Below are 15,415 nucleotides of genomic sequence, written 5' to 3' on the forward strand. Positions count from 1 at the left end.
TTAGCTAAACTGCATTAAAGTGGTGTTGTGAACTGACCTTTCCAAACCTCAAACCAAGAGGCAAGTCAGAGTTCATGTCATAATGGCAACCCAGACTCAGAGCACACCAGTAAAATGGTAGTGCCTTAGGACTTTTCACCTGACATGAGGCAGTATCTCCAACAAATATTTATTTTAGCAATATGGGACAGTACTTCCTGGTGTGTTGGTTCAGAACTGCTCAGTGACTTGGAAGTACCATCCTTGCATGATAAGAAAAGAACGGCTACAGGCTGAAACCAGCTGAGCCCTGGCCCAACTGGCTCAGCTGAGCACTGGTTCTCCTGGGGTTACCCTATTGAAGTTTACGCTGCTATAAAGAATTCACGCAAAAGGAAGAAACAGTACTTGGAGCAATGCCACTGATTTTTCTTGAGTTACACCAGGAAAATATTTGACTTGCAGAGACCAGTCAGTAACAGGAAGAGATGGTTTTGGGCTACAGATGAAGGCTTGACCGTGCACACGTGAGAAGCAGCCACGAAGCAACGGCAGCCGGATCATGGTCAAATGAAGCTCTTACAGGCAAATTCTCCTGGAAGAGACACCTGCGTTTAACTTTGCCCATTCTGGTGGGGAGCTTGTGGCAACAACCTAAAGAAGGACACAAAGAATTTAGTTACAGTCCAGCTGGCTCTGTGCAAACAGCAGTGATGCTGCTGCATGCAGAGGCAGTCACTGAGCAAGAAGGGCCAGCTTGCCAGTGAGGCTGATCAAGCAGCCTTCAGGCTGATTTGTTTCTCTGCATTTTGGGCATGGCAGGTGGGAAGTGGGGGGTGGAGAAATGTTTGACCCATTGACTGTCTCTCAGGTGAAGAAGCTGAAAGTTCTCATTAAATAGACTTTACCTTGCTGGCAGCTAAGTAGGACTCTGCACCTGCAAACAGAGGACCAATGAGTTCTCTCTAATACCCACCATCAGAGCTCTAGGTAGTATTGCATAGGCCAGTTAGATGCTGGACTGAGTGAGTAAATGAAGTGCCAGGTGTAACTGGGAATAAAGAAGTGGCATGTGAAATTTCACATAATCAAAAGTATCCTGGAGACGGAAATACACCTTTGCTTCTAGCATTTCACTTGCCTGAAAAGCAAAATACCTGCCAAAAATGAACAGGAAAGTATGCCTCTAAATCAGTGCCATTCTCAGCTTCTGTATAAAATCTCATCATCACTTAGACAGGAGAATAGAAATCTAAAGACACCTGGTTAGATTAAGTTGTGGTTTATTCCCTTCTCCCAGCTGAAAATAAGGCAGGGATGCGAAAGGTTCCTGATCATGTTCTTGCTAAGTCATGTTGCTGAGAATGATTGATTTGTGGGGTTGGTTTGCAAGTTGATTTGCATGAGTGTGTATATGACTACTTACAGAGTCTGTTTCCTATTCTGATGATGAAAAAAGGACTCAAGAATGACCTATTCCCCCTCAGGGAAAGGCAAGGAGGAAAGAAAGGAATGCCTATTTTTTGTTTTGCTGCTATTCTTTGCATTGTAATAGCATGCACGCACTTGATTTGTATCAATAAAAACAGTTTTCTGGACTAAGGTGAAATTTATACATGAGCCTCAGAGTCAAGCAATTGTAACATGTGCCTTCCAAGGGAGTTGCATTGCACTGACAGTTAACCAAATTATTTGGAGATTCCTGTAATTTATAATCAAGCAAACTGGTTCACTGACCAGTGCAAGGGCTAGGAATGGGAGAATTAGGTTCAAGTCAGTGATCCATATGGGTCCCTTACTACTTCAGATATTTTATGATTCCATGATTCTATAATTCAAACTTCATCACAAACACCTGTTTGTCGGATTTTGTTGTCCATCCCTCCCAAAGATATCTGTGGTGCACCTCTTTCCACTGTGATCATTAGATACACGCAGCCTCTCTTTTATTGTTTATAAGGAAACAGAATAAAAGCAAAGGGTGAAATTCACCTCCTCTGACTTCAGCTGTCTAACCCGGCTACCCCAACTCTCAGAACCTCTCATACTGAGAAACTGGTAACTTCCCAAGGGCTCTTACACCAGCGTTAGGCTGAGACAAATCATTCCAGAAAGAGGCTGGATTCCCATGCCTGTTCAAAGTTAAGGATTCCTACAATTTTAAGATCAGTAACACCACAAAGAAACAGTACACATCAAAGTAACCTGACATCAGCTAAAATAATTTATTATGAAAAAGAAGCAAATTAAATATTTATTGGAGCTCAAGAGCTGCAACATTTTAAAATAGAAAGCTAAAATTTAATGCATTTCATATCTACTTGGTCAGTTCAAATGCATTCACTTCAAAACAATTCTGAAGACCCCTGCACAGCAGGCTGCAGGACACTATCTACGGAAGTCACAGTCTTCAAGTCTCTTTCAGGTCACAGAAGACCAAATTACTCAAGTAACAGAAGCATCTGCCTTTCTTGAGTACTCTGAAGGTATTGTTGGAACATTCTGGTCACTGTCCACATAAGTTACTGTCACCAGTGGCACTGGGCATGCCAACTGGGAGTCAATTATTTATAACACAAATCACAGTCATGTAACCAGTACTGAGACTGAACTAACAGCTGAGAGTTTGATGCAGGCAAATAATAAAAAAACCCAGTGAGATAAGGACTCCCAATAAGAGTGCAAATATATTCGTTTTGTAGTGTATACGTAAAAAACATGTTTTTACACTTCTGATATAGCGCTCACTGTGCTGAAGGAAAACAAAAAGCACCTTGATTTCCTCCAGTGAGCCAGTCACAGCCAAAGTAGGTTCAGGACCACCAGGGAGAACACAAATGTGGCCCTGAGCCAAGTTCTGCCTCTGTCTGAACTAGAGCTGTGGAAGTGATTGCTGTTTCCCTTCTAAGAGAAATGAAGTGATACATGTGGTTATGGCTTTACAACGTGCACTTTCTTCAGGTAGGACTTTTGAAAGGCATCACTGTCTTGGCAGTGTCTTGCAATAACCCTGGTTTATAAATCAGCGTGGGATTAAAGACATTAGCCACCTTGCCCCATTAGCAGCATCACTGAAACAGGAGAACAAGTCCTCTTTGAAATGCAGTTTATTCTACAAACATTTAGAGTAAAATCTTAGCTAATTTGCATAACTGCATATAATACCAGAAAGAAAAAGCGCTAGTATGGTCATTTGAAGGTTACTCACAGCAGTTTTCTAAACTACTCACTTGCTAGGGAAGGAGTAAATGGGAGAGGAAATGTTTCCTTTAGTTATGCTCATGTTATCCTCTTTGGGCATTTTGTTTCCACACATCCACATTCATCTACATACACATATGTGAACTGGACTGTCTTATGCTTAGAGCAAATCAGTTCCACCTTCACTTTGTGACTTCTTTTTTCATGGCAGCAAGTGCATTTGTGTTCCATTTCATTGGTCTCCAAGGAATACCTATAGAAATGAGGTTTTTCACATCAGTATGCTGCCTGTTATCTTCCCAAACTGATCCATATTTGCTGCTCTGAACAGAAGCACTTCTAATGAGCAGAGGAGCAAACTTTCCCATCTATTTTTCTGCTTTTTCATTACAGCCTTTCCTCAGGATGCTATTGGCCATGCAGGGCCAGATCCTCTGACACCAATGGGGAAAACCCCAGTAACTTCAGTGGATTTGGGAGTAGGCCCATTTCGGCAAGACAGAAAAGAACAACTCATGCACAGAACATAGGGCAGGAAAAAACTTCAGTAAACACCACAGTTGTTCAAAAGCCACACAATGACATATTTAAGAGCATGTTTAATAAATTTAGCTGATGTCTTTCCAGAGGGACCTGTTTTCCTAGCTAAGATAAGCCCCTCCTATCACATTGAAGACATTGCTAATGGCTGCTGTTCTACACTCCCAGTTTCCCAACCTTTTAAAAAGCAAGAACCCAGAAAGACCAGCCATGGGGGAGGATAGAGAAAGGTTTCCTACTTACACAGAATAGGTACTGCACATCCCTTCACAAAAGGGCATTGGGACTGGAGCAGCTGATCTACAGTTGTCATGCACGATATACTGCTCTTTCACGTTGCGTTTGCATTTGTGCGGCAGGTCGATACCTGAGTAGAAGAACACTTCTGTTAGACCTTTTCAGACTGAGGAATAAATGTTTTGAAAGGTATCTGCTAGTAAACCAAGGGTAGATCATCCTAGTAAAACTTTTTACAGTTCAAATGCATAACTGAAACCACAACCGAGAGTGCAAAGAGGCAGTAATTGAGCAAAACAATTTCCCGCTGGTGGAGGTACTTTTCCACTTGTGGACTAGCTTTAATCATGCAAAGATACTGTTGAACCAAGACCTAAAGGAGACATGAAGGGTTCAGGTTTTACTAAAATTGCTATAAATTACATTCGTGACTCTATTGCAACCTAAGATTCCTGAGTGGATGCTACAGAAAAAAAAGACCTTCCTTTCTATGCAATTTTCAAATGGAATAACACAAAGAATATTTTCTACAAATTTTTGTATCAAGAGTATTTTTCAAGCTAATAGTATTTCAGTTATTTAAAAATACAGAAAAGATGATAAAAAAAATTTAATGTCCCCATTGAAAGAATGTGGCAGATTTTTAGTCTCAGCTGAGAGGCAAAAAACAGTTCTGTTGCTGTAAAACTGTCTTCCAGTCTGTGGAAACTTCGGACTCTCAGTGCATGCAGAAACAGGACTACAAGCAGGAAGAACCAAACAGTATTGGAATAGAGAATCAGTGATTTAATGCACTCACATGTCTTACAACAGCCATCTGAAGTCACATCAACTGTCCCCTGTATTGAAAGTAACCCGAACAGTTAGTTCAGATGCAGGTATTGCTAAGGAGATAGTAGTAATTATGAGAGTTCCATTATATTCCCTTACCTCTAATCAATGCAGATTCCTCATCAGACCTATTTGTGTACCAATTATATATAAAACTGCTTAAAAAAAACTAAACCAAAACAAAACAAACCATCCAGTAAGGAAGGGAATTAACTTTCTTAAAACTATATACCCTCCTACAAGCCAGGTTAGATGTCCTGGCCTGACCTTATGCAGGTCTTATTGAAGCCAGCTTAAGAACCCCAGCCCCAGAGAATGACAGCTGCTCCTGGAGTTGAACAGCCTGGTCTATGCAGAGCCTACGCCAAAGCTAACTCAAGTACATGGCTGTTCTTGTCCCTGCTTTGATTTTCAGATCTGCTGTGAAGTCTCAAAATGCTTCTGAAAGTTACTGGAAACCACTAATAGATGAAAACCAGGGTGTGAATGATACCCCTTGCTCATTCATGTTCCACTTTGCTTAATGATACACCACATATCAGAAGGCACTGTGTTCATCAGACCCCCAAGGATCTATGGTGAGTTACCATTTGTTCAATTGCATTTTGTAACACTGATGTTTCTCAAGTGATGAAAAATCCCACTTTGCTATTGCCCCAGTACCCTTCACTTTCAAGTTCCAGTTCTTATCCCACAGCAATGTGAACTGTGCGGGTTTGTTTGCTTTACTGCCATGGCACACTTCATTTAGGCTGAAAAAGCACATTTCCTTCAAACAAGGATGACCAACTCAGAAAGATCAAGAAATACTGAAGTGACTCATTCAAAACAGTAAAGATAACTCCCAGGCCAGCAGCATTATGGCTCACTCCTGAAGTCTTTCTCTGGCTGTAATATACTTACTGGCACACAGTTTGCTTCTTCAAATGGTAGGCAGACTTTTATTGTACTAGTCAAGGAAAACTGGCCCGCTGCTTCAGTGCATGTGTACTGAGTACAGTTATCATATGGATCTTTATAACTCTTTCCAACCTGATAAAAACAGGAAAAAAACCCCCAAGCCAATATAGTATAGCAATAAAAATAGAATACTGCAACAGTAATACAATCAATGAACTGGTACAGGGACTGGGTTGTTCATATTACTCTGAAAGGGCTGAGATGTCTGCAACTCACATCTTCAAAGCTCACCCACCACTAGCCTATGCAAAATCCCTTCTGAGGCCAGCCAGCGGGAAAGAATGAGAAGCTGGTAGCAGAATGAGCATAGAGGTACGAGCAGAAATGCCAGAAGATAGGCGTGTTAATGTTTGTGGGCTAAAATGTACACCAAAAGAAAAATAACTCCTTTAAAAGGTTTGAACAGTTTTCATTTTTAGTAGATGGAAGAAAACAAAAAAGTTTGAAAAAGGACAAAAGTCTTTGCAATAGAGGTTAATGGGTAACAGCAAAGCCTCCTCATGGAAACAAAAAAGATTGTATATTGGAACAGGAGAATCTAGCTTGCAAGATTAATTATGAAACAATAAAAGAATGAAATAGAAAATATGCGGGAGAGCTACCAGAGAAGCAATAGCATACAAGACAATAGTCACTGGTTGAAACAACATCATTAACCATTCACAGGAGTAGCAGACTGTAATAAAACCAAAGAGCTAGAATCATGGAATCATAGAATCATTAAGGGTGGAAAAGACCTCCAGGATCATCAAGTCCATCCTTTAAAGGCTTGGTTCATTGACTACACAACTTCCACACTCACAAGACATGGTGTATTACCTCAGGGTGTTACCAAGTCACTACACTGCAGTAGCTATTAATTTCTGCCTCAGCAAATTCAGAACTAGTGGTAGTACAGCCATGTGAGCTTGCTCACACTATTTACCCCCGTACTTTCAGGGAAAGAAAATGAAACTGTTTCCAGATTGGAGTAGTATCATGTGAAGCCTGCTCATGTATCTCTGCAAGAGCACTATTACACAATGTCATCATTCCTTCCAAATTCTTTCTTGCTATTCCATGTCAGGATAAAGGGCGGGGGGACACACATGATTTCCATTCCTACCCAAGATACATAATTTTCAACACACTAGTGCCTGTGAGATGCACACAGCAGAGACCAGCTGTACAAACATCTACCTTTACTTTGGAAACACAGATATTTTTACATCTCCTAGAGATCCTCCCAGCCTTAAAATGCATGACACTGGGAAAAAAAATGCTGAGGTCTTTTTGGTAATTCAATCTTGTGTGCAGAGCAAGGGAGTGCTTACCTCAATGGTCACATTGCCAAATGGAAAATTTGCCACACATGCCACTTGCTGGCACTGGCTGCAGCACTGACCCTGCTCTTCCACATAGCGAAAGCCCTGTGGAAATAAAGTTTCCATTTATCCATGTTAACTGATGTCATATTCATGAAGTACCTTTGGATCAAAACTACACTGAAGATGGCAGAGGAAATGAGCCAATCTCCTGGTTTCATCTTTGTTGTCTTTAGAAAACTGTTGGAACCACTTTAAGCCTGACAAGCAAAGCCGGTAATTTTTCTCCCTTATTGAACAGTGACTACTGGACACTTCAGTTGCCATGAAGACCCTGTCATTGGCTATTCTTCTTCAGGCTTACACACAAGACAGACCAGATATATTAATTCAGCATATAATTACTTAAATATTAATTCAGCACATGATTACTCTGCCACCAGTGCTTGGTCTGATATCATTATCCACAAGAACTATTGCTGTCAGACATGTTAAGATTCCCTCCCCTGTGTTTTAGGTCTCCATTGGTCTCTCAGTGGGTGTGGGTGTGGTTGGCTTCAGGGTAAAAGACAATGAAAGGTTTTGTCCATTTTTAATGCTGGTGGTGGGTCTGGCCTTATCTGGGAATGAATGGAAAAGCAACCACTCTGTTTATATTCAGTAACAGACTGAACTGGTTTTGTGCTGATTCTCATAAATACCGAGAAGTAGAAGAGTACTCTCAGCTCACAAGTACTGAGAACTGTCTGGAAAAATACAGACCACTGCACAGTTTCTTCACAATCTTAATTTTTGATCTGACAATGGTCAATGCCAACAGAATGGCACAAACATTTTTCAGCACTCAAATTTTAATGGGTTTGAAATCACTTTCCCTTAGGGCATCTTTCCAAGGGTGACCTCTTAAATTTGCTAAAGCAAAAATAACTTGGCACCCTAAAAAGGACTTTACAAAAAAAATAATAGAAGAGTCTATCCTGCTATCTTGCAGTGAGAAAGCAGTTACACTATCCCGGTTTCAGAGTATATCCCCTCTACAGCCATTGTTCCTGGTCAAGGAAGTGCTGACCTGCTGGCAGGTGGTTTGGCATTTCACTGGAAGACACTGGATGAGATTGGTCTGTGTCACGAGATCCTGCTCATCTGTGCACACACAGTTCTCACAAGAGCTTTTAGGCACCATTGCTCCCGGCTGGAAACACAGGGGGAGAGAGAAGGCAGGTCATGACAAGAATTCAGAGGGTTCTAGAATAAACATACCCCTTGACTATCAAAAAATTAATGCTTATGAGGTTTATTTTTGGAAGATCTTCCTGAAATGAATACTTCCAGATCTCTAAAACCTCACAATCGGTATCACAAAACGAACACAAGGCTGACACTCCCAAGTGCATCAATGATGTCAAATGAGTTATTTCATAAATTCCATGCATCTACTTTTGCTCAGTTTGACATAGAAATTAATCTTGCAACATTCAGTGAAGTTTAAAATTTGTATTCAATCATAATTCTGACCTATTGACTCTAAAACATAGGTCAGATCTCATCTAGTAAGCAGTTACTGGTCTTTAGCATTACCTATTCACTAACCTATCACAGAATCACAGATTGCTTGGGGTTGGAAGGGACCTCTGCAGGTTATCTAGTCCAGTGCCCATTTCCAGTAGTACATAAGACTATTGGCAGGGAAAAATTACCAGCCATTCTAATCCTGCTTTTTGTATAAGTATTGGCAATAGCGACTTCAGAAAATTCTGACTCAGGCAGCATTAACTTGTGGAAAGAAGTGTCTGGAAGAAGACCTACCTTAAATTCAACTCCTTCAGAAACACATACACCTTTTGGTACTGTAAGAAAAAAACAAAATGAAAAGGATGTGCTAGGAATGATGCAAACAGTTAATGTAGTCATCTCTGAATTGTGAGTGATCCAGAGAAGTCAAAGAGTAGAACTGAACTTAATAGCCCACACAAACAGGGGAAAAAAGTAACTAGTACATGGTGCTAATTGTTATTCAGAAGCCCACATATTATTCAGAAGTCCACATCTGCTTAGATGTTACACATGAAGTGGGAGGTAATTCTATATCCTGGAATTTTCCATAAGGTAAAATCTATTTACCTCATGGTTCTTTTACCCACACTTGAAATTACTTGACCTTTTCTTCATTGTTAACCACCTTGCTGGTAACAAAGCCAGTGGGAAGCTGGCTCATGTATGTGCATCTAGAAATGTAACTTGGCAGCAGAGCTTCTGGATGGGTTCAATTTAACCATCATTCATAATCTGATCAATAGCTTACACTCACTGAATACTGGCTACAGAGAATATACACCAGTTACTTCAACTTCAAAAGAAAAAGGCAAAAAAAAAAAGCACCACTTGTAAAGGTTGATAGAGAAGGGAAGAGGCTATCACTTATGATTTTAACTCATTCAGCAAAAAATTAAATAATTTAAGGAATAAAAAAACACCTTCAAGAAACAAGGTACTTACTACAGGAGAAGACAGGACAACAACCATCCTCAGATATAGCAACCACTGGTTGGAAACCTAAGTCACATCCTGTTTTGTTGATAATGCAGGTTTTTATATCACATTCTGCAATAGATAACAGAGATAAACTAAGCCAAAGCATCCCAGCCAGCAGAGTTGCTTGCAGACAAAGCTTGAACATCCAAGAAATTGTGTAGAAATAGATGATTCTTCCATCACACATTTTTGGAGTTTGGGACATGTTCAGGTCCCCATATCTCTAAGTTTGCTCCATTGTAAAGCTCTTCCTTGGACATATATTTATGGCCCTTGTTCCTGCTTCTCTTCCACCACTGGATGTCACCTCTAAAAAAACTAAACACTCTTAGACAAGTGACAGGGAAACAAGTTGGAATAAAGATAAATGAGGCAGAGAGTGAAAAAATGAAGAGGCAGTGGATGAGAGCCAGAAATGCAAAGGTTGGGAGGGACATGCAAGGTAAAGGACCTCGACAATGCCCACTGCTCCCTTAAGGCATCCAAGGAGCCTAATGGACCTCTTCCTGGTAGACTGAAGGGATGAGGAACAGAAAAAACATCCCAACCCCATTGTCAGGATCCCCTGTCCTACATCTTGCTATAGGTGCTGGGAATGACCAGCATTAGGAGCAGGCTAGTCTTGTGCTGTGGTGGCATTTGAGACTGGGAGGATGCAAATGCAAAGGTGAGGGTAAACATATATCAGGAACATCCACAGGAAGCCTTAGGGGAGCCTGGAAGATAAACCTATCTTCCCTTACTGGAGGGGTCTCTGTGAAAGGATTACCCTTTCATCTCAGAAGGACAAGAGCCAGAGGATCCTGTGAAGCACCTGGTAGTCCAAATGATCTATGGGGAATATTCCAATGTAAGTATCTGTCAGGTCATGGTACTAATTTAGAATACAAGTTGGACCAGAGGAGTTCTGTCCTGATAGCAAGAGCTCCTGGCATGTAGACAGAAGAAATGATGACTTCAGTGTTTATTTGAATCTGGTATCCTTGGGATACCGGATCTCACTGGAGGATTACTGCTGAAGGTATGATGCCACATTATGACATGTGAACTATCTACTCACCACAGACAGTCTCTGTGCAGCATGGGTCATCCAGACGTGGTTTTGTTTTGCGTACAAAGCCCTCTTTTGTGCAGTTGATGGGTGGAGATTTAGCACAAGGGCGGGGGAAGCAAGAGATATTCAAGGTTGCTTCATCACAAGTACAGTATTGACAGTCATGCTCCCAAGCCTCTCTAGGCTATGAAAACAATAAGGATAGCAGTTCAGAGAGCAAAAACTGGAAATATTATATCAATGAATGCCTGCTGCACGACAGAGCAGGGCTGAGTTTAAATCCTGGAGGGATGCGAAGGGAACAGTAAGAAAAAATCCTATGACTTGTCACCTTCCTCTGCTGGTTTATGCGTTTGCAGAAGGCAAGCCTGGTAGTTCTACCAAGAAACTGATTCCCACAAACTGCTATTTCTGCTTCTATGCCTCAAATGATTAACTGCACTTCTGCAGTTAATAAAATCTGCTGTTTTCCTTCCCAGTGTCTTTGCAGTTCACTGGTTTTTAAGCTTAGAATTAGAAGAAACAACTCATGCAGCCATTTTTACAGGAGGTCACAGAACCCAGATATAGTATAAAGACAGTATTTTCCTTTCTCTTACCTGTTTCACTGACCCATCTTGTGCAGTGCAGCCTGTAAAATGAATTACATGTTACTTTAATGACAACTGAATCAGGGAAAACAAGAGAAGCAGGAAGACAGGAATAGAAGGAAAGTCTTCAAATCTGAGAAACAACCACAAAGAGAAAGAGGAATCCAGAGCTCAAAGTCACAGGTTGTATACCCAAAAAAATCTTCCCCAAAAAAACATTCTCCCCATAAGAACAGGCAGAAACTGTCCATCTGAAATGCTTCCAGCCTAACTAGAAACAGTCAGTATCAAGGTCTTCCCCCCCCCCCCCGTTCCTCTGTGCCCAAAATATCCCCCTTAATGTGCACTTCTAGTGAGGATCTTACCCACCCCCCTGCCCCTTTCCCATCACACCATTTAAATTATTTCTTACCACAAACAGAAGCGCAAATGCCATCATGATCATTCAGCAGAGTTTTCCCATCAGGACAGTAGCATCCCTCAATAAACACTGATGTGTTATTTTGGGAGGGGAGGGTGTCCATAACGACTTCTCTGCACAATTAGAATATAAACAGGAATGAATGAGAGGCAGAAATGTAGTCCAGGGCAATCAGACACCGAAATCCTATGGGAATGTGAACTTCAAATTTCCCTGTCAATTTTCACATCATGGACTTGAAAAATGCCTTAGGAAATGACCCACCTGCTGAAGCAAGTTTTTCTTCTTGCTTCACCACATGGCTTGTACACCTGATCCCGAGGACAGATGGCCTCTGTGGAGCATTGCAACACACAAGTTAAGAAGTCCAGACCCACGTGTACCCTTCAATGCACAGCGGGCAAAGCACCCACGCTATCACAGCCCACCTCGTGGGTCCGCACAGCCCAGGCTGCTGCCCAGAAAGGGGGTCCCTGCAGCTTCGCCAAGACGGGCCAATGGATTCACCAAGGTCTAGCCACAGCACTAGCAGAGCTCGCCCCTGAATCGCGGGGTCCCCCTGAGCAGGGCGGAGCACGCACAGAGAAGCGGTGTGTTGCCATCTAGTGCCGAAGCTTTAGGAAGCACATCGGAGTCAGCTGAAGTACTCGAGAGGCAACACGGGCCTGTTTCCCCCTTGTTTTGCATCAGTTCTGGGCTGGAACAACCTTTTTATTTGTTCCTACTTTTTCCCACGTCCAGAGCAGCTCAAAAAAGATTGAAGCCTGATGATGTGGAGGACCATAAACAAGCACGTAGGTGAGAACAGACCAGACTTGCTTCCCCACTAGCAGTGTTTCCCAGACTTACCACACTGGCCATTCGCCTGCCTCCTCCAGTCCACGCAGACCCCGTGGAGCCCACACAAGGCTGCGTACGTCTGCATGCTCTGGCACTCGGTGCTGGGGTGCTCTTCTGAGCACCCACTGGCCACACACGCCTCATAGTAGGGCTGTGGGGGGACCACACCATGGCACTCAGTCAGGGTCCTTCACAAAGCAAGGAGACAGACCTTGGGTGACTTTCAAGAAGCAAACCATCCACACCCAGGCAAAGCCTCAAGGTAAAGATACAACTACAAACTGCTCTTGTAGGCAATGTACCCACACAGCTTAAATAAGAATGAGCTTTACTTCCCATTCTTTATAATGCTTTGAAAGGAAGCAATTTTATGTTAGGCTGAGACCTGCAAAGGCTCCTGCACAGCTCATAGCTATAAATCTATATGCTGACATTTTTATAGTAGCATGTTTATAAATCCTGTTTTAAAGCACAAAATTATTTTAAAAACAGACACACACACTTAGTATATTTTGATTCTGTATCTTTCAGAGCTTTCAGATATTGAATCATAGCTAGCTCTCCAGAACTGACAGGCAGAGGGAGTGCCAAGTGCAAGACACTATTAAGGCAGGACTGATTTTGATGATGCAGCTGAAAAATATCTGCCAAACTCAGTAACACACATCAGTTCACTGCTCAGTTTCACAAGGTATGCAAGACTTCATATTTTCATCATATCCTGTAATCAGTTCACTCGAGCCATGTAGTAAAACACTAAATTATCTTGTGGACTTATTCTTCTGATACTTTTGGGAGTTGTCTTACCAGATGATTTTACACAGATTAGAAGGCTCACAGTGCTGGGGATATTCAGTCTTAGCTGGTTCTGAGACACCTGGATTGCAGTATCTGTTGGTAGGATATGGTACTTTCCAATCTAATGCCATGTCTTTGAAGGACTCGATAACCTCACCATTCCTCTTCAGAGCATCATCAGGCTTCTGGTTGGTGCAAGTACCTGGTAGCAATATAAAAGCAAAGTGACAATTCAAGGTCAGTTGATGTCGATGAAGCTGTTTTTAGAGAATATTTGGAGGGAAGTTCATGTCTTTGTGGGAAGGTAACAACATGTGGGGTCCTGGATAAGTTCACAAAAACTTTTTGTAGGAAGAGAAGGCTAGAAGGAATAGTTTGACAGTTACTCATGAAACCCAGAATTGACATGTTGGTTGATACATTTCTCTGGGTGGCCAAATCAACTGAGATAGCTCTGTCTAGGATAGGACTGTCCAGACTTTTTTACATTCCCATATAGAGTATATATGTTCAAGAGGAAGGGCTTAGAAAAAGTCTGCCTCCATCCACCAAGAGAATGCAAACAGAATGAAACGATGTGACTTAAAACTCTATCTCCTGACAGTGTCTTTCCACTAAATAGTGATAAATTTATTACAATTTGTGAAAAATAGAAATCAATGGAGTTGCAAGCATTTAGAGATGTTTACAAGGGGATGAGAGAAAGAAGGAGGAAAATTTATTGCATTCATTATTGTCAGCTGATGAGGACACTCACCACATAGTCCCATGGTATTATTATAAAACTTTCCAAAAGGGAGTTTTATGTAAAATGCAAGTTGACTGTAGGACACATAAACCTCTAATTCAGGTATTTCAGTTATGACATAAAGTCCAGAACTGGTTATCCTGATACCATTCTTGTAAATGTCTGGAACAACTTTTTTATTGTTAAACAAAATCTAAAAAGAAGAGAAACAAAATGTCTCCATGAACACTATTCTGTTAAGTAAGTTAAATGATCTGTGCAACTTGAAAGCTGAGCAGTACAAATTCGGACCTTAGGTGCACCAAATTAAGTCTTTCAAAGACAGTCATTTAAGCAGTTTCTAAGATTATTTTTAACATGTCATAATTTATATTTGAGTGCTCATATCAGGATAAACCCCACAATTTTCAATTATGTGATCTTTTCCTGGATTTTTAGAATATAAAAGTTGTTGTTGATACAAAGCAAAAAAGAGAGAAAACAATGCAATTCCATTTCCTAACCCATTCCATATTTTACAAGCTTCATCCTTTGTTGTGGCAGGACGTTTGGCAGTACAGTAAACTACAGTAACTATGGCAAAATAATATTGAAACTTCATTTTAATACAATACTTTACCAAATTTGTTTTTTTTCCATGTTCCATTGCTTGTGTCAGAATAACAGTAGAGTTGGAGTAAAAAATGATAAGGGACATTGAACAAATTGCTCCATCAATGGCACCACAGTAGTAGTTGTCTATGTGAATCCAGAACTTGTGAGAGTCAGGATGAATTGACTTCACAAGGACATAGGTACAGTTTTCTTTAAAATGATAATATGTCCCATCAAAAGTCACATAATGTTCATTTCCCCATCCACTGCAAATACCTGGAAGACAGAGTGACAGTCCTGAAGTTTGGCTTATAAGCTTCCTGCAAGTACAAGCTGGTTTTAACCCTTTTACTTGCATCCAGTGAGAGCCTAAATAACCAGTTTCATAAAGAAAAACTAGCCTAACAGGGACACTCCTATCCACTTGTAATGGCCAATGTTTTAGATGGAATTTCTCTTCCATTTTATCCTACTGAAATAATATAAATGTAATATAGATGTTGACCACAAAGACTTATCCTTCTTGGATACATAACATAAATTTCAGGCATTTTTCTGCCACTTACACTGACACTCAAAGACTTCACAGCAACCGGTTTCATCGTAGTGTTTTGTGAACGGGAAACCATTGACACAGAGTTTCAGTTGCTGAGGAGGGCAAGTCATGCTGGACAGTTTGATATTGTTTCCTTCTCCCAGGCAAGTGGCAGTCTGGCAGCGTCCAAAATTCCATGTTTCATTAAACTATTGATGGATTGAAAAAAAAAAAAAGAGGAGAGGCATATA

General features: G+C 41.1%; 1 protein-coding gene across 2 annotated transcripts in view; it reads right to left on the reverse strand.

Moving 5' to 3' along the window:
• Positions 1 to 2,912: 2,912 nt before the first annotated feature.
• The window catches only part of LOC116788360 (mucin-5B), a 46,076-nt gene continuing 33,573 nt past the window's right edge, over positions 2,913 to 15,415 (reverse strand). Inside the window, exons 33-49 of one of the 2 annotated variants that reach the window (XM_032691140.1) lie at positions 15,196 to 15,373; positions 14,655 to 14,905; positions 14,045 to 14,228; positions 13,297 to 13,489; positions 12,499 to 12,677; positions 11,914 to 11,983; positions 11,641 to 11,762; positions 11,238 to 11,269; positions 10,645 to 10,822; positions 9,549 to 9,653; positions 8,859 to 8,899; positions 8,122 to 8,244; positions 7,062 to 7,157; positions 5,692 to 5,820; positions 4,757 to 4,796; positions 3,964 to 4,087; positions 2,913 to 3,433 (exon numbers count right to left, since the gene is read on the reverse strand). In XM_032691140.1, coding sequence (XP_032547031.1) covers positions 3,259 to 3,433; positions 3,964 to 4,087; positions 4,757 to 4,796; positions 5,692 to 5,820; positions 7,062 to 7,157; positions 8,122 to 8,244; positions 8,859 to 8,899; positions 9,549 to 9,653; positions 10,645 to 10,822; positions 11,238 to 11,269; positions 11,641 to 11,762; positions 11,914 to 11,983; positions 12,499 to 12,677; positions 13,297 to 13,489; positions 14,045 to 14,228; positions 14,655 to 14,905; positions 15,196 to 15,373 — 2,220 coding nt within the window. In that variant the 3' untranslated portion in view covers positions 2,913 to 3,258. The remainder of the gene's footprint in view (positions 3,434 to 3,963; positions 4,088 to 4,756; positions 4,797 to 5,691; positions 5,821 to 7,061; positions 7,158 to 8,121; positions 8,245 to 8,858; positions 8,900 to 9,548; positions 9,654 to 10,644; positions 10,823 to 11,237; positions 11,270 to 11,640; positions 11,763 to 11,913; positions 11,984 to 12,498; positions 12,678 to 13,296; positions 13,490 to 14,044; positions 14,229 to 14,654; positions 14,906 to 15,195; positions 15,374 to 15,415) is intronic. The other variant, XM_032691141.1, reaches the window with a different exon arrangement.

The sequence above is a fragment of the Chiroxiphia lanceolata genome, chromosome 6, assembly GCF_009829145.1.
Source record: "Chiroxiphia lanceolata isolate bChiLan1 chromosome 6, bChiLan1.pri, whole genome shotgun sequence".
Classification (NCBI taxonomy): Eukaryota; Metazoa; Chordata; class Aves; order Passeriformes; family Pipridae; genus Chiroxiphia; species Chiroxiphia lanceolata.